General features: G+C 45.2%; 1 protein-coding gene across 1 annotated transcript in view; it reads left to right on the forward strand.

Moving 5' to 3' along the window:
* CDK13 (cyclin dependent kinase 13) overlaps positions 1–19,840 on the forward strand; it is an 82,311-nt gene that overhangs the window by 34,954 nt on the left and 27,517 nt on the right. The window contains exons 5-7 of the mRNA XM_073550012.1: positions 14,717–14,887; positions 16,219–16,408; positions 19,677–19,733. Coding sequence (XP_073406113.1) covers positions 14,717–14,887; positions 16,219–16,408; positions 19,677–19,733 — 418 coding nt within the window. The remainder of the gene's footprint in view (positions 1–14,716; positions 14,888–16,218; positions 16,409–19,676; positions 19,734–19,840) is intronic.

The raw sequence follows: 19,840 nt of genomic DNA on the forward strand, positions 1-19,840 counted from the left end.
CGCGGACAACTGGCTACATGTCACACAGGATCCATGGATGCTGAGAACCACTGCGGAAGGGTACGTGATAGTTTTCAGGTCCCCTCCCAAGAGATTCATGGCTCCTTACTTCCTGACCACCAGTTCCCTTGTGTGCACAGTCATAAGGGAATTGGTGGATACACGGTAATAATACCAGTTCCTCGCTCGGAGGAAGGCCGAGGTCACTGCTCGAACTTTTTTTTTACGATCATAAAACCCTCAGGCGAAGCCTGCATTATAGTAAATCTAAAACCATTGAATTTCTAGGTAACATGCAAGAGGTTCAGGATGGAATCTATAAGGTCAACAATTCTCCTGATAAACAAAGGGGCAGTCATGTGCACATTAGACCTGAAAAGTGCCTATTATCAGGTACCGGTACATCCCTCCTCTCATAAATTCCTTCAATTCGCGGTGAGAATTCAGGATCGGAACTGCCACTTCCAATTTCAGTGCCTTTAATCTGGTTTCGGCTCCCTGCGTCTTCACGAAACTGGTTTGCAGAAATCGTAGCCTTTTAACCCCTTCGTGACCGGGGGTATTTTCGATTTTGCGCGTTCGTTTTTTGCTCCCCTAACTCCCAGAGCCATAACTTTTATTTTCCCGTCAATATGGTCATGTGAAAGGCTTGTTTTTTTGCGGGACGAGTTGTAGTTTTGCAATCCCACACTTGTTTTTTGTTTGGCTTTTTTTTGCTAGGTTCAATAAATGCTAAAACTGACCTGCCATTATGATTCTCTATGCCATTATGAGTTCATAGACGCCAAACATGTCTAGGTTCCAAACTTTGCAAAAAAAAAAAAAAAATTGCGCCATTTTCTGAGACCCGTAGCGTCTCCATTTTTCGTGATCTCAGGTCAGGTGAGGGCGTATTTTCTGCACGCTGAGCTGATGTCTTTAGTGACACCATTTTGATGCATATACGTTATCTTGATCGTCCGTTATTGCACTTTAATGAAATGTCGCGGCGACCAAAAAAAAACGTAATTCTGGCAGATTTAATATTTTTCTTGCTATGCCGTTTAGCGATGGGGTTAGTCCTTTATTTTATTTTTTTATTTTTTTTTTAGGGGGGCAAAAGAGGAGTGATTTAAATATATATATATATATATATATATATATATATATATATATATATATATATATATATATATATATATATATATATATATATATATATATATATATATATATATTTATTTTTTATTTTTTCTTTATTTTTTTTTTTTAGATTTTTTTACTTTTACTTTTGCCATGCATCAATAGTCTCCATAGGAGACTAGAAGCTGGCACCACTCGATCGGCTCTGCCACATAGAGGCGATAAGCAGATTGCCTCTATGTAGCAGAATTACTGACTTTCTATGAGCCCCGACCACTGGGTGGTGCTCTTAACAATTCGACACCAACAACCATAAGAGGTCTCCAGGAGACCTCGGGTTGTCATGCTGACGCACCGTTGACACTGGTCACCGGTGAGCAAATTTCTGACCCGATGGCCGGAAACGCCATTTAAATGCCACTGTCAGCATTTTACAGCGCCATTGAACTAGTTAATAGCTGTGGTGGATTGCGATTCCACCCGCAACTATTGCGGGCACATGTCAGCTGCTGACATGTCTCGGAAAAGATATGGGCTCACCGCCGGAGCCCACATCAAAGGGAGGGATACCGACTTTGGCCTACTATTACGCCCAATGTCGGTAAGGGGGTAATTATAATTCCATACCTGGATGACTTCCTGCTGGTAGCCGACTAGGTGGAAGAACTTCAGGTTCACGAGATAAGGACAATAGCAACTTTGGAGCATCTAGGTTGGATCCGAAATCTGAAGAAATCAGACTTTGAGCAAGGATCCAAATTTTTTTTGTGGGTGTCCTACTGGATTCCTACGAACATCCTTCTTGCTAGAGGAAAAACAAAGGTCCCTAAAGAACAGGGTCCAGCTGTTCCTGACAAGTCACAGTTAAATCAGGACGGCGATGAAGATTCTTGGGCTACTAACATCTTGCATTCTTTGCATCCAGTGGGCCCAGTTCCATAACAGGTGTCTACAGAGGGCTAGCCTTTCCTCTTGACAGACGCCAGGTTACGCTCAACAAAAGAATCTGCTTATCCCTGGCAGTAAGGAAATCAATGCTGTGGTGGACGGTTCCCAGGAATCTTCGATATGGAATCCTGTGGAATACCTCTCCTTGTGTAGTACTTACCACTGATGCCAGGAAGGAAGGGTGGGGTGTGCACTTGAAGGGAAGATATTCCAGGGATGTTGGCCTCCATTCAGTCCCGGTCGTGAAATTACAGAGAGCTTTACACCATGTGGGAAGCCCTGAAGCAAACTCACTCGGTACTAAAAGAACAGCATGTGAAGATCATGTCAGACAATATGACAACAGTGTGCTTCCTGCACCATCAAGGAGGCCCAAGACATTGTTTACTTTAAGATTTGTCCTCAGTCATCTTCACCTAGGACAGTTTTTTTCTGCCCATCAGTCTCAGCTGTTCATCTGGAAGGAGCCCAAAACGATAGACTATCTGAGCAGACAGAAGATCTGACCTAAAGAATGGGAATTGAACATGGAGGTATGTTCCAGGTAGATCTCTTTGCAACAGTGGAAAAATGCAAAGGTCTTCAGATTTTACTCCCTGGACCCAGCAGACCATCTGGAAAGGATCGATGCGTTAACCCAGAAGTGGAACTGCGGCCTGTTGTATGCCTTTCCGCCAGTAGCACTCATTCCAGGAGTGCTCAGGAAGATTCAGGAGGATCGGGCAAAGGTGCTTTTAATCCCTCCTTTCTGGCCAAGAAGTAGTTGGTTCCCTCTGCTGAAGCCCATGGCTCTGGAAGATCTTGTGTTACTTCCCCAGCAAAAGGACTTAATTCATCAGGGTTCAGTTTTCCACCACAACCTGGAGAGACTCTAGGAACATCTTAAAGGCACGGGGTCTATCGGACCAAGTCCTATCTACAATCCAGGCCAGTAGGAATCTGGTAACTTTGGCAATTTATAATAAAATTTGGAAGCGGTTCTGTTTTGGAGTGTGGGAGTTCAAATATTAACTTAGGCCTACCAGGCTTACCAAAGATTTTGGATTTCCTTGAGGCAGGCTTCAACAAGAGTCTTAGACCAAGCACGCTTAAAGTTCAGATCTCGGCTTTGAGCGTCTTCCTAGATCATCCCTTAGCATCTCATAGAATCGTAGAGTTGGAAGGGACCCCCTGGGCTATCTGGTCCAACCCTCTGCTCAAAGCAGGATTCGCTAAATCATCCCAGTCAGATGTCTGTCCAGCCTCTGTTTGAAGACTTCCATTGAAGGAGAACTCACCACTTCTCGTGGCAGCTTGTTCCACTCATTGATCACTCTAACTGTCAAAAAGTTTTTTCTAATATCTAATCTGTGTCTCCTCACATTCAGTTTCATCCTATTGCTTCTAGTCTTTCCTTGTGCAAATGAGAATAAAGTTGATCCTTCTACAATGTGACAGCCCTTTAGATATTTGTAGACAGCTATTAAGTCTTCTCTTTTGCAAACTAAACATTCCCAAATCCTGCAACCTTTCCTCATAAGACAGGGTTTGCAGACCGGTCACCATTCTGGTCGCTCTTTTCTGAACTTGCTCCAGTTTGTTGATGTCTTTTTTAAAATGTGGTGCCCAAAACTGGACACAATATTCCAGATGAGGTCTGACCAAAGAGGAGTAGAGGGAAATAATGACTTCACGTGATCTAGACTGTATCCTTCTGTTAATACATCCTAGAATTGCATTTGCCTTTTTTGCTGCTCTATCACACTGTTGACTCATATTCAGTCTGTGATCTATTAGTATACCCAAGTCTTTTTCACATGTGCTGTTGCTTAGCCCTATTCCTCCCATTCTGTATATGCTTTTTTCATTTTTATTGCCCAGATGTAGTACTTTGCATTTTTCCCTGTTAAAAACCATTGTTAGTTGCTGCCCACTGCTCCAGTTTATTTATATCTTTTTGAATCCTCTCTCTCTCTTCTCTAGTTTTAGCTATCCCTCCTAGCTTTGTGTCCTCAGCAAAGTTAATCTGTTTACCCTCAATTCCTTGATCTAAATCGTTAATATGTTGAACAATACAGGGCCCAGGACAGAGCCCTGTGGTACCCCACTTGAGACATTCTTCCAACTGGATGTGCAGCCTTTTACGACCACTCTTTGGACGTCAGCGTTTTTAGTGCCATTACCTCCGCTTAAAGGATAGGGGAGATCCAGGCCCTCCGACCAGAATCTGTACATTTAGATTCTGGATGACTGGATAATCCTTAAATTGGATCTGACCTTTCTACCCAAGGTAGTGTCTGTCCAGAACCTAAACCAGGAAATAATCCCTAATGTATAGTGCAGAAGGGGTTCCCCCTCCAGAAAAATTGAAGGCTCCCTCGACTAGAGCAGTCTCCACTTTCTTTTCTGAGAGGGTGGGGGCATCGGTCGAGCAGATCTGTAAGGCCGCAGCCTGGGCCAGAGTGAACCCATTTTGTAAACCTTTATTAGGTGGACGTGTTGTCAAATCATCAGACTGCTTTTGGAAGTAAAGTTCTTCAGGCAGAAGTCCCGCCCTAAGAGAGGTACTTTGGTATTCTCCATGGTGCTGTTAGGAGGGACATCCTGGGAAACTGGTATTAGACCTACCGGTAATTGTTTCCGGGAGTCCATCCTGACAACACGGTTAGTTCTCTCCCTGATGAAGTTCCTATTACTATTGTGTCTTAAAATTGTATGGGAAGTTAAAAAATTTAAGTTGCAACAATCATGGTGTATTATTTAGAAAAGCACTGAGGGAGATGGGTGGGAGAGGCCTTTTAACCTCTCCGTGTGTTTCCTGTCCCTGTAAGGATAATAACGACCTCCATGGTGCTGTCAGGATGGACTCTTGGAAACCTAATTACCGGTAGTTCTGATTCCAGTTTTCTGCAGCTTCTTTCCTGCCAAAAGATCAGGTTTTGCTGCAGAATAAAAATGTTGAAAAAACACCTAATATGAACTTACCCTAAGACACAGAAGATGGAGCGGGAAAGGAGAAAATGTAAAGAAGGTGGTAGATGACTCTCGGATATATGCTTTCTCCAGTTTTAAGTTGCTTGATGAGTTAAATAGATGGGTCTTCTAGTTGTTGCCTTTCCAAGTACAAAAGTGTGCTGTAACTTACCATATATACTAGAGTATAAGCCGAAATTTTCAGCCCATTTTTTAAGGCTGAAAGTGCCCCCTCTCGGCTTATACTCGAGGCATATACTGGGGGTTGGCGGGGGAGGGGGAGCGCGGGTGTCAGGGATCATATCCCCTCCTGGTGCGGTCTCTGCAGCCCCCCTGCTCCTTCCATGGTCTCGGCGCCCCAGCTCTTGTTGCGTCTGGCTTGTTCTGGCTCTTAGACTTTTATTGCGAGCTTGTGACATAACTTCTGGCCAGCTAGAAGCTGTGCTCACAAGATGGTGCTGCGGTTCCAGAGCGTCACTGGAAATCAGTGAACATGTTGGAGAGCGAGTATATGACCGAGGGCAGGGGACTAGCATTTAAAGTGGTACTTTAACAGTCTTGGGTGGTAAAGTTATTTGCCACATGGGAAAGATCTATATCCTGCCCTTTAGCATCCAGAATTGCTGTATATACTCGAGTATAAGCCAACCAGAGTGTAAGCAGAGACCCCTTATTTTGCCACAAAAAACTGGGAAAACTTATTGACTCGAGTATAAGCCGAGGGTGGTGCTGCACAAGGGTTATTGGTGGTCTAATAAGATGCTCCATAGATAAATAGCCCCCATAAAATGCTGCACAAGGGTTAATTGTGGTCCAGAAAGATGCTCTATAGATAATAAATACCCCTCATAAAATGCTGTACAAGGGTTAATTGTGGCCCAAGAAGATGCTCCATAGATAAATACACCCCATATATTGCTGCTGCTATTAAAAAAGAAAAAAAATTACACACTCACCTCGTCGCTGGGGGACAGGTGCCGGTGTCCTGAGCAGGTGGGGACACCGGCACGCTATGAGGGCCATGTGCCGGTGTTGCTGCTGGCTCTGGCCCCCGCCACTGGCGATATTCACCTGTCCCCGTTCCATCATCGCGTGCCGCTCCGTCTCCCGGGTCTCTGCAGTGACTATCAGCAGAGGGTGCGCACTGACTGTCATCGCGCCCTCTGACCTGAACGTCACAGTCAGAGGATGCGGCGGACAGAGCGGCGTGCGGCGGTGGAACCGTGGACAGGTGAATATTGCTCTGCTCCCCGTCATACTCGCCCCCTCCTGTCACACGGTCTCTGCAGCCCCCCTGCTTCTCCCACTGTCTCCGGCAGCTCTTCCAGGTTTCAGAGGTCACGTGTTACCGCTCATTAAAGTCATGAATATGCGCATATTCATGACTTTAATGAGCGATACCACATGACTGCTAAAGAAAGGAAGGGAGACCAGGATAAGCAGGGGGGCTGCAGAGGGGTAAGTATATGCTATATTCACCTGTCCCCGGTCCATTGCTGCGCGCTGCTCTGTCCTCTTACCTGCATCCTGTCAGTGATTTTCAGGTCAGAGGGCGCGGTGACATAGTTGGTGCGCGCCGTGCCCTCTGCCTGAACGTCACTGACAGAGGGACCCAGCAGACAGAGCGTTCGGAGAGCCCCTGATGTGCCTAAACAGTGGAAACCCCAACAAGTGACCCCATTTTGGAAACTAGACTCCTTAAGGAACCTACCTAGATGTGTGGTGAGCACTTTGAACCTCCAAGTGCTTCACAGAAGTTTATAGCGTAGAGCTGTGAAAATAAAAAATCATTTTTTTGCCACAAAAATGATCTTTTCACCCCCAAATTTTCATTTTTACAAGGGTAACAGGAGAAATTAGACCCCCTCAGTTGTTATGCAATTTGTCCTTAGTACACCCATACGCCATATATGGGCAACCCTTGTGGGACAGTCCCTACTCTAGTATTTAAAACCTTTTCAGTTGCCAAGTGGCGTGAATGTGAATAAGGATCGAGCGGCTGAACCACTAGTAACAGCTTAGGCCAGACTGGATGGCTTTCCCAGCTCAGAAAGAGGGCGGTCACACCCATATATGCACTGAATGCACAATGAAATGAATAAAAAACAAATCTGAACTGAGAAAAGTAAGTTAATGTGTATGCACAATGTAAGTGCATATTAACACATGACCATTAACCAGAGAAAACAAAAAGCAAAAAACACAAATATCCTGAACTAAAAGTAAAAAATATACTGCAAATAATGCATAAAGGTAATAATAAGGGTGTTTAGTAAACATAATTTTGATCAAAATAATGTACAAGCCATCCCGCCACGTCACGGCAACCCTTGTGGGACAGTCCCTACTCTAGTATTTAAAACCTTTTCACTTGCCAAGTGGCGTGAATGTGAATAAGGGTCGAGCGGCTGAATGTTACTATTACCTTTATGCATTATTTGCAGTATATTTTTTACTTTTAGTTCAGGATATGTGTTTTTTGCTTTTTGTTTTCTTTGCCATATATGGGGTCAAACCAATGTTTGGGTGCACGGCAGAGCTCGGAAGGGAAAGAGCACAGTTTGACTTTCATTGCAGAGTTGGCTGTAATTGAGATTGGACGCCATGTCGCGTTTGGAGAGCCCCTGACTTGCCTAAACTGTGAAAAAACCCCACAAGTGACATCATTTTGGAAACTAGACCCCTTAAGGAACTTATCTAGATGTGTGGTGAGCAATTTGAACTCCCAATTGCTTCACAGAAGTTTATAACGCAGAGCCGTGAAAATAAAAAAATCATTTTTTTTCCCACAAAAGTATTTTTTTTAGCCCTCATTTTTTTTATTTACTCAATGGTAACAGGAAAAATTAGACCCCCAAAGTTGGTAAATAGTGGAAACCCCACAATTCTATCTCCAACCCTAACCCCAACACACCCTTAACCCTAATTCTACTAACCCTAATGGAAAAATGAAAATAAATATATTTTCTTTATTTCATTATTTTACCTAACTAAGGGGATGATAAACGGGGGGGGGGGGTATTTACTAACTACTTTTTATTTTGATCACTGTGATAATCCCTTTCACAATGATCAAAATGTACCTGTAATGAATGAATCGGCCGGCAGATTCAGTGGGCGCACTGCGCATGCACCCGCCGCCATTTTCTTCCTAGACAAAGAGAGCGGCGCCCACTGGAGGAGGCATCAGGGCCCGGGGACCACGAGGACCACCGGGAGGTACTGGGGTGGGATCGGGGACCCTAATTCTCTCTCCTCTAATGTGCGATCACATCAGAGGAGAGAGAAATTGCATGCAAAAACCTCTGAGAAGGGGGGCGTGGCCTGAGCGGCATGTGAGGAGGACGTGTGCCCGCTGAGCTCCCGCATATACCTGCTTTGTTTAGCCGTTTTGTCCCCACAGCACGGCTATTATAACCCCTGGAGGCTGCACCGGAGTCGGTAGATACCGAGGGGCACCGGAGGTCGCTGCTTCACCCCAGGATATGGGGAAAAGAGGTCAGAGGAGGGTGGCAGGAGAGGCCGGAGTGGGGAGCCAAGATGGCGCCGCCGCCACAGCGCGCGCCTTAGAGTAGGCCGCACAGGACAGCGCGGCTAGGAACAGGGCAATGGCGGCCAGGCTGCAGCGCTTTGCCCGCACGGCTGAGGCAGAACAGGAGTCTCTCCAGGACTCTGATGTGGATCAGGAGACTGTGGCAGAGGACATGAGCCCCGGAATGGGGGAGGAGGAGGAGGCTGCTCGTGCTGGAGTGCAGGGGGGGAAGGGAGCTGAGCCTAGCTGGAGTGATCTGGTGGAAAGAAACAAACAGCACCTCACAGCCTTGCAATTACAAGTTCCAGACGAGCCCACCAATAAAGATGTAATGCTGGCAGTGGTGCACTGTGGGACTGCGATCTCACATGTCCTGACGCAACTGGGCTTTCTGCAGGAATCCATGCAGACTGTGCGACATGACCTGCACAGTGTTAGAGACAGAACAAGCCAGCTGGAAAAACGTATGGGTGCTGTGGAGAATTCAGCCTCTGACTCAGGACAGCACTGTACAGAGCTCAAGAAGGATATGGCAGCTGTCTGGGCTAAAACGGATGACCTTGAAAATAGATCCAGACGGAATAATGTTCGTATTGTGGGCATGCCAGAGCGCTGTGAGGGAAAGAACCCTACTGCCTTCATTGAAACATGGCTTAAAGAAACAGTAGGTGTGGACAATCTAACACACCTGTATGCAGTGGAAAGAGCACACAGAGTCCCGACTCGGCCCCCCCCTCCCTGGTCAATCCACCAAGACCTGTGCTGGCTAAAATCCTCCATTACAGGGACAGACACGCTATCCTTAGATACTCGAGAGACCACCCGGACCTTAAAATGGAGGGATCCAGAGTCTCCTTTTACCCGGACTTTTCGCCGGAGGTTCAGAAGATGAGAGCGAAGTTCATAGACATCAAGAAGCGTCTGAGAGCCTGTGGCGTCAAGTACTCCATGTTTTTCCCGGCTAAACTGCGTGTTGAGGCCTGGAATAAAAGCCACTTTTTTCTGGACCCCAGGGAAGCTGTGGACTGGTTGGACCTTAACGAACGACAATTGAGGAAGGAGAGGAAGGAGCAGGAATGCGGCTGATGGTTTCTTGACCTGTTTTGTTGTTTTGGAGTCGTGCGGTTGGAGACTGCGGTCCTGATGCAGTGGACTGCCTAAGAAGTTATATTTCTATCTGCTCTTTTATTGCTCTGCGATATACTGTTTTTTTTTTTTTGTTTTTTTTCTTTTTTAAGAATTTGTGGTCCTTATGGGGCCTTAGTCTGAATATGGATAAGGGAAAATGCAAAGTGCTGTGGGGCTATATCCTGTCAATTGCGGGTAGTGAACAGGAATTGAGGCGCCTGCTGAATGGGGTGGAAGGGCTCGACAGTGCCCTTACTTGTTGCACCCTTGGTTCAGCCCAAGGAACTGTTTGGGGGTGTTTTTTGGGGGGAGGGATTGGGTTCAAAATGTCCTTTGGCGTACTTGTACATTTCAATGTTGACTGTGGTGCGGCCAGGGGGGAGATGGTAGGCAAGATGCTGTGGTATGATAATGGCTGATTTTAAGTTACTTAGTTGGAATATCAGGGGGTTAAAGTCGCCGGTAAAACGACAGGCCATATTCTCCTTTATAGCGGACCAGAAACCGGCGGTTGTTTGTTTGCAGGAGACGCATCTCACGCAGGAGACGCTGGGAATCCTGGATAAGAGATGGGTACAGGCGGGCTTCCACTCTACTCATTCTCAATACTCTAGGGGGGTTAGTATATTGATTCACTCTAGGACTCAATTTAAGTGCCATCGGGTAGAGGTGGACACAGAGGGGCAATTCGTCCTTTTATCTTGTACAATCTTTTCCATCCCACTGGTGTTGACGTTTATATATGTACCTCCGCCTTATAGTAGTAGAGTTATTTATAAAGTTCTGGCCATTCTGAGAGATTTTCCGGGGGTTCCGCATTTGGTGGTGGGAGATTTTAATAATATTCTGGATTCACATTGGGACAGGGGTAGCCATGAGCCTCTGAGGCTGGGGGGTAATCTTACGCCATTTGGGGTTCTTGTGCGGGAGATAGCTTTGACCGACTTGTGGAGATGCCGTAACCCTGGTGTCCGTCAATTCTCGTGCTTCTCCTCTACTCACTCCTCCTTGTCTCGCATTGATCTGGCCCTGGGTGATGATCTTATGCTGGGAAAAACTTTAGAGGTTAAATATTTGGCGCGAACGGTATCTGATCATTCGCCTGTTTCAGTCATGCTTGGGGGGGTGCGAACGGGAGGAATGATAGACCTCTCTGGCACCTTAACCCGTTTTGGCTGCAGCTAATCAATAAGAATGACGGCTTTATCCCTGAGTTGCAGGAATATCTTGATCTTAATAGAGGCTCGGCTTCTAGTGGGATCGTCTGGGAGGCCTTAAAGGCGTACTTAAGGGGAATGTACATACGGGAGATCTCTAAAATAAAGACCGCCTCCAGGGCAAAATCACAACTTATATTTAGGGAACTGGAGGATGCGGGAAGGGCCCTTGCAGCACAGAGCACACCTGCCACTCGGAAGCGATTGGGGGAAGCGCAGTCAAAGGTGACCAAACACATTGGAGGCAGCGGCGCAAAAGCGGCTGTTTCAATCTGCTCAATACTTTGAGAGTGCGGAAAGTGTGGGGCATTTGCTTTCTGTTGTGACATCGGCACAGAGAGGGTCTGCGGCTATAGCGGCTCTTCAGGATGTGAATGGGCGACTGCTCACTGACGCACCCGGGATCTTAAAAATTCTAGAGATTTTTTTATGCTGACTTGTACTCTTCACATGCTAGGGCCCCGACAGAGGATGTTGTTTCCTTTTTGGAGGCTGCCAATCTCCCAAGGTTGACTCCTGAGGACAGACGCTCTCTAGATAGACCTCTAGGTCTGGACGAGTTGGAGGAGGCTCTGGGAGCCATGTCCAATGGTAAAGCACCTGGGGTAGATGGGTTACCAGCTGAGGTATACAAACGGTATAGAACGGTATTGCTCCCTGCTTTATTGACGGTGTTTAATGATAGTCTGGAGCGGGGTGTTCTCCCACCGTCTATGCGAGAAGCTGTCATTGCCGTGCTGTTGAAAAAGGATAAGGACCCAACTCTGCCCGCGTCCTATAGGCCCATCTCCCTGTTGACGCTAGACATTAAACTTTTAGCGAAGATCCTGGCCATTCGACTCTCAAAGGTAATAGCTGTGTTAATACACCCCGATCAGACGGGGTTTATGCCCAATAAATCAACGGCCATGAATATTAGGAGATTATATCTGAATATGCAGGTGAGGGCAGATAATGCCGGGAGGAGGGTGGTTTTGTCCCTAGACGCCGCTAAGGCATTTGATAGTGTGGAGTGGAACTATCTATGGGCGACGCTTCATTGTATGGGTTTTGGCCCGGGTTTTATTGGCTGGGTCAGGCTCTTGTATTCGGAGCCGAGTGCTCGGCTGAGGGCTAATGGTCAGCTGTCTAATCCTTTCTCGCTTCATAGAGGAACGAGGCAGGGATGTCCTCTATCCCCACTGCTGTTTGCTCTCGCGGTGGAGCCATTGGCTTCCAGGATAAGATTGGATACTGGCATAGAGGGATTCCGGTATGGGGAGCATGAGGAGAAGGTAGCACTATATGCGGATGACCTGTTGTTATTTTTAGCGGACGCGGACAGATCATTACAAAACACGATGTCACTTCTTGGGGCATTTGGGAAGGTTTCGGGTTTGGTTATCAACTGGGAGAAATCTGCGCTCCTCCCATTGGATTCAAGCTCCTGCAGTGTGGTGGGTGTGCCGGTTGCAGCGTCCCTTCAATATTTGGGCATAAAAATATCTAATAAGCTGACTGACTATGAGAGTTTAAATCTTGTCCCGTTGTTGGACAGGATCAAACAGAAGGTTAAGGCCTGGGCAAAGTTACACCTCTCTGTAGTGGGAAGAGTGAATTTGTTAAAGATGGTAGTTATGCCGCAACTCTTATATGTCCTTCATAATTCCCCTGTCTGGCTTCCCCAGAGTAGGTTTCATAAAATCAATATGATTTTTAGAGAGCTCGTTTGGCTGAAACAAGGCGCGAGAATTAAACTTGAGCACTTGCAAAAACCTAAGGATGAGGGGGGACTTGCGTTGCCCAACCCATGGCTCTACTTTTTGTCTTCCCAGTGCCAACATGTAGCAGGAGGGATGGAGGGCGAGTTGGCGGATTTGGTGGGAGGTCAGAAGATTCTTCAGTTTCTGGTGGGACGGGGATCACTGGTCTCGAGTCTGGAGTCGGGTAGATTTCGATCCCTTGCATTCAGGTTTCCTACGGTGCTTCTAATGGTTAGAGTATGGGATAAGCTGAGGCAGTTGAGAGGAATACGCGGTCTTACAAAGTACTCCCCCATATGGGACAATCAGCATCTGCCATGTATGAAGACGCTCAGAGGCTTTGCTCACTGGAGGCGGATTGGCATATGGTGGGTGTCGCAGCTGGTGGAGGGAGGGGTTTTTAAAACTTTCGAGCAATTGGGTCAGGAATTTCGCCTCCAGCGTTCTATGTTTTATCAATATCTGCAGCTGCGTCACGCGTATATGGTGCAGAGCAAAAAAGTGGACCTAACCATACATCACGACGTCCTTATCCATAGGCTTGGTATGCAGGGGTCCACCAGAGGATTGATTTCAATGGTGTATGGTGGTTTACTTGGACAGGTCCTGTCAAGGCATCCTATTGGCGCGCTGACAAAGTGGGAACAACAGCTGGGCACAATTTCGGCGGAGCAGTGGGACTCGATTCTACAGATGACTCCTAGACTATTTCTTAGTGAGCCTAGCCGCCTGTCTCAGCTATATATCCTTTATAGGACATACAGGTCTCCCGAATGGTTGTTTAATAGAGGGGTGCGGTCGGATTCAAGGTGCCCCAAGTGCACGATGGATAATGCGGACATTTCTTCATATGATGTGGACATGCTCTTGCTTGCAGATATTTTGGATCGTGGTCCTTGGCCTTATAAATTTAACCACGGGACAGGACATTCCCAGGGACCCCTTGATCTGTGTGCTGGGCTATGTTGATGAGGTGGGAGGGGATCAATACCTTAAAATTGCTGTGGCCAGAATGCGATTTGTGGCCCGAAAGCTGATAGCTTACCACTGGATCTCTGCCAAAATCCCCTCAAGAAAAGAATATATTAATAGGCTGAACCAAATATTATATAGGGAAAAGTCTGTGTATCTTAGGAGGGGTGTGCCACATACTTTTGGGAAGATATGGGAGGGGTGGTTGAAGATTCCCAGCCTGGCTGCCTCGAATCTTCTGGATTAGTGGGTGGGCTCTGGAGATGATCTCCTGTCGGTTGTCGTTCGCCATTTTTCATATGATACGGCTGTGCGATAGAATGGGGTTTATTCGTTATGTGCCAGTCTATGCCATCGGACAAAGGGAGGGGGGAGTTCTGGGGGAAGGGATTATTTGACAACTTGTTGTAAGTTGTATATGCTTGTCATTTATAAAACTTTTAATAAAAACTATCTGATTAAAAAAAAAAAAAAACACTGAGAAAATCCGACTCTGTGGGGTGCCATACACTTTTTCCACAGCGCCGTTAATTATATTAAAAGGCGAATCGATGGTCGTTAAGGGGTTAAACAAGTTGTCCACTGCTTGGACAACTCCTTCTCTTAACTCTCTCTTGGCGCCGATAAAATAATAAAGCTTATACTCACGTGCCAGCTCCGTTCTCGCAGTGTCGGCACTCGCTATCCCCTTGGCTCCCTTGCTGCTCTGATGAAATGTGACCCCGGCGCCCAGTTAGCGCTGGCGTCACAATCTCCACCATCTGTCAAATTGAACATGAAGAGGAAGTCAGAGTAGCAGCAGCCCAGACTTCCTCTTCATGTTCAGTCAGTACGAAGACGGGGATAGTGATGCCAGCGCTGATTGGTTGCCTGGCACCACGTGTCTAACAACTGCACGAGAGCCCAGGGGAGAGCGAGTGCCACTATCGCGGGATCACGGGAATGGCACGGAAGGTGAGTACAAGCTTTATTATTTTATGGGGGCCAAAAGTTTAGATCCTACTAGTGGACAACCCCTTTAATATTGTTTGGCCATTGCTGTCTCTTTGAAGGCCTCTGTTCTTAATGCCTCCGCTAATTGATTTTTTGTCTTTTCTGTGCAGGAGAAATGGTGGCTTTAAAGAAAGTACGTTTGGACAATGAGAAAGAAGGATTCCCTATCACAGCTATACGTGAAATTAAGATTCTTCGGCAGCTCACACACCAGAGCATTATAAACATGAAGGAGATAGTCACAGACAAAGAAGATGCCGTGGACTTCAAGAACGATAAAGGTTTAGTGTCTTAACTGCACATTTTGAAGTAGTCTTTCAGTAACTAAAATCCACAATGTTCACATAATGACTTGGTAGATTGGAGACAATATTGAGCATTAACCCCTTCATGACTTCTGCTGTAAGCATACATCATATGTTGTGATTTAATCAGCCAACTAACAGCAGCGGAGGAGTGGATCTCCAACCGCGGCTGTTAACCTGATAAATCCCACTGCCAATCTCTGACAGCGTCATTTAACACTTGCTGACAAGGGGCACGTGTCGTTCCACGCTTCCATCGGAGTGGCCATGATGTGATTGAGAGGAGTCAATGGGTTGACTGACAGCCGAGGACCTGCTGAAGACCCCCATGCCTGTCATTACGATCATACTGTGAACTCTAACAAGTGGCAATTGATCAGATGATCGCAGCTTTAAGTCCCCTGAGGGAAGTCCAGTAAAAAGTGGAAAGAAAGTTTTTAAAAATATGATAAAAATTAAAATCCGTACCCCCTTTTTACCTATAACATTACAATAAAATGCAATAAGACGCAATCAAAACATCGTATCTTTTCAAATGTGACATCGGTAAAAAGTCATCTCAGGCTGGTTTCACACTTGCGTTTTTTAGTGCTGCGCCTCGTGTGCTATCGTGCGCATTGCTCCCCTATCTTTAACATGGCGGGCGCATGGTATAGCGCTTTCATGTGTTCATGTGTGTTTTCATGCTCTGCGTTTTTTCCAGGTGTGCGCCTAGGCGTGCTAGACGCAACATGTTGCATTTTTCTGTGTCCAACTGCTGCCAAAAAATGCATGCGCACGGAATGTGCAAAAAAACATTACAGTCTATGGGATTGCACACGTGCGCTGAGAAAGCTGCCAATCAGTGGTGTGGGTGGAGTTATACAGAGCTCAGCATTCAGAGAACTGCTAGATCTGCAGCAAAAAGGCCAGTAGGTTACATGTCACTGGAGTCGGGGTCTGTGCCCCTACATCATGATGTTCTGATATTTCAAAGCAAAAAAAAACTACTGGTGACCGATACTCTTTAAGAATAGTCGATAAATGTTTATGCAGCCTGCACTGGAATTTGTGTATTATGAAATTGAGTTTCCATAAGATTGGACCTGAAAAGAAACTTTTCTGGCAAGCACAGCTTACAGTGGGTACAGTGTTGTCATTGGGGCTGCCCCCCCCCCCCCCGATTCCTCTGTGTTTCCCATGAGGCTTGTGTACACGTAGATGTTGATGAACAATCATGTCGATGATGATGTACAACCACTTGCTGTCTATGTAATTTGCCTGTTCTACAACTGTTCACTGACTTGTGCCTTTTTCCCTTGCTACAGGTGCGTTTTACCTGGTGTTTGAGTACATGGACCATGACCTCATGGGTCTGCTGGAGTCAGGACTAGTGCATTTCAACGAACTTCACATTAAGTCTTTCATGAGACAACTTATGGAGGGTTTGGACTACTGTCACAAGAAGAATTTTTTGCACAGAGACATTAAATGCTCAAATATTCTACTAAACAACAGGTATTTTATGTAGAACTTTGTAGATGTGTTCGCTCGCTTCATTCACACATTCAGGTACTTTGGCCTCAAGATTCACACATGCTTTATTATTTACAACAAATTGTGATTCATTTTAACTAATCTTTTTAACGGTCAAACAAAGCAATGATTTGGGCGGTCCGCCGGATTTGTAGGCTAGACTCTTCTTAAACCTTATGTAGATGTCCTATTCTAATCCATGAAACTGCTCATCTGACCCAAGAAGAGTGTGAAACGCACAGCATTGATGCCCATGTCCATTACGCACATTTGGGCTCTGGCTGTGTCATCCTTTTTATCCAAGAGCCAGAATATTTTGATTCATCTGTCAATATATAGTTGCTTGGTTTTCTGTGAGACGAGTTGTAGTTTTCAATGACTCCGTTCATTGTGCCATTCACCGTGTTCGAAAGCAGGAAAAACAATTCCAAATGCGTGAAATTACAAAAGGAAAAGCGCCTAGCAAAACCGGAACGGTTTGGCTTGATTCTTATAATCACAGTGTAGGTTTTTTTATTTTTTTTTATACTAAATTGACGTCTTTTCCTGAGACTCAGATCGTTTTTTTTTTTGGGGGGGTTTTTTTTTTTTTTTTTTCATTTTTACTTTGGGCTGGGTTAGAGCTTGCCTTTTTGTGTAGCGAATTGATATTTTTTATATAATTTTGGGATACATGTGTTTTGATCACTTCTTACTTTTTTTTTTCTTTTTTTTTGTTTGTTTTTGGGAGGGGGCAGAATTGAGGCAAATGAAAAAGCACAAATTTGATAGATTTTCTTTTTTCTCTCTTTATGACTTTTAACATAGAAATTAATGTATTTTATATTTTAATAAACCAGACTTTAACAGATGCAGAGATACAATTTTCTTTTTACCTCTTCTTTTCTTTTTTAATGGGGGCAAAAAGGGACAAGATTTTTTTTTTTTTTTTTAGATTTTCAAAACCTTTTTTTTTTTTTTTTTCCCAGTCCCCTTCAAGGACTGTGAAGCTTCAGATGTCTATGAAGAATAGGCTGGTGTTAACAGGGACACCATCATGGCAGCTTAGATTGTTTGCAACAGACCCCCGTTGTCAACGCAACCCCTTGACACCCCGCAAACGCTTAAGGTGTGGCTGATGGGCCAGAGGAGCAGCATGCCCTCCAGACAGTGCAGTTTATGTTCCTCTGTCAGAAATTGACAGTGGCAATAAAGGGGTTAACTTCAGCTGGCGGCACTCGCTGCGGTTAGAGGCAGATGCTGGCTGTGTAATACATCTAGCGCCTGCCAGGTTTGATGCGGGCTTAGCTCCTGAGCCTGTATCTTACACGGATACCAATGTTGGACGACGAAGTATGTCCAATGTTGAAAAGGCTAACGCTATTAAAATCTAGCTGCATCAAACATTTAAAACCATTACAAATATCCTCAGCAGCTAAAAGGGTTAATAATTTTGTGAGCTTATACCGGTTTAGCTGCTAATCAAGAACATTGGTCATGCAGGTTGTTTATATAAATGAACAGCGAGAGGCTCCATGCACTGATCAGTCTTGTTCTGTATGCCTCTGCCTCCCTCACTGGTCAATGATGGCAGTCACATGAGCCTGCTCTATTATATACTGCCAGTGAGGGCGGAGGGTATGACATACCAGTGGGCAGACTGCTGCGCTGACCGTTAATTAGCATATCTCGCCAAAATCCTGTTTCTGCAGAATGGAGGCAGCAGTTGGAACAATAAGTGATTTATCTCTTTTAATAATAGGGGCTAGTAATGCCCTACGAGGCTGTGTGCTTAGTTTAGGGATGAGTGAATAGCGTCAGATAAGAGCTTAATCGAATAGCTATAGCGCTTACCGAAAGCTGCATCTGGAACCCCGGATACCTGGAGCGCTCCCGATAATCAGAGGTTCGGTGCCGCAGCTGCATGTGTCGCGGCTGTGTGACAGTCACAGCACATACATGGAGAGTCTGTGTGTTGGGCTCTCTGTGCATCTGTTGTGGCGGTGAACATCTGATTATCGGAAGTGATCCAGGTTCCCGATTCAGCTATTCGGTAAGCGCTATAGCTATTCAGATAAGCACTTATCCAAGCTATTCGCTCATCCCTAGCTTATACTACTGAGTAATGGGCATCACTAAGTTATGTTTGGCTTTGTATTCCAAAGTATTACACAGGGCTGTGGAGTCGGTAAGCCAAACCTGCGACTCCGACTCCGACTCCTCAATTTCCCTTACTCCGACTCCACGACTCCGACTCCCACACATATTGCTTATATTTAAGTGAAACATTTATTGTAGTACAATGTGAACCTCAGACATTTAATCATTTTTATGATCCAATAATCAAGATATTTAGATAGAACAGAATATATATTGGTGTACTACCCGGTTTTCATTCTTTTTGGTACAGATACGATATGGATAGACAGATATGGATAAATGGATAGATAGAGCAGATTTCTAATCTGCTTTTGCTATTGAAAACATTATCTATGAGCTCAAAAACCTTTCAGGTGATGCAGTTTTTTAAAAAGATGATCAGCTTTTGCAGCTGAAAAACGTATCCTCAAAAAACACAGGAAAAACGCTGTGTTAATGTAGCCTTAGATCAGGAATAGAACAGCCATTTATAGGACATTTCATAACTTTCCCAAACTCCTATGAAAAAATATTCAGCACATCCTGCATTGAACTACTGTACCCAATTTATTATATATTGTCGGAGTCGGTCCATTTTATACCGACTCCACCAAAATGAGCACCGACTCCACGACTCCGACTCCGACTCCACAGCCCTGGTATTACAGAGACCCTGTCAGGTCCCTCATGCCCTCCAGTTTAGCAGCAGTGAGCCGTGTGTGATTACACTTCCTCCCTAACCAGCCCGGTATAACATAATTCAGTTACATAAATGCTTTAAAAAAAAAAAAAAAAAAAAAAAGCATCTATAACCTGCGCGTTTCCGATGCCAATTAGGGCTTTGACTGGTAGATGGGGCGTTAGTTGCCCAGTCTAGTCAGCACTCTTTCCATGTTATCATGCCACTGTGTATCACGCATGTGGGACCTCACAGATTCCTTTTTACTTTTTAATGTATTGCTTGTTAGATCATTCTAACAAATTTGAGTATATTTAGTTCTTTTTTTGAACAAGATAAAACTTATCCCCTTGGGAAAACACTTGAACATTTGTCATGTTAGTGAAACTTACTACTGTGTTGGCTCTCGCCTCCGATGTGTAATCTTACCCGCATGTGTTCTGTTTCCTCCAGGGGGCAGATTAAACTTGCAGATTTTGGACTTGCAAGACTGTACAGCTCAGAAGAAAGGTGAGTTATTGAGCAACATTAAGCAGAAATTAACTACGGTACTTCTAAATGATCCTTCTAGTTTAGCCTGACTGACTTGAAGACTGGTGACAGTCGGTCATATTGTG

This window comes from Dendrobates tinctorius, unplaced genomic scaffold (assembly GCF_039654945.1).
Source record: "Dendrobates tinctorius isolate UK_male_01 unplaced genomic scaffold, ASM3965494v1 ptg000162l, whole genome shotgun sequence".
Lineage (NCBI taxonomy): Eukaryota > Metazoa > Chordata > Amphibia > Anura > Dendrobatidae > Dendrobates > Dendrobates tinctorius.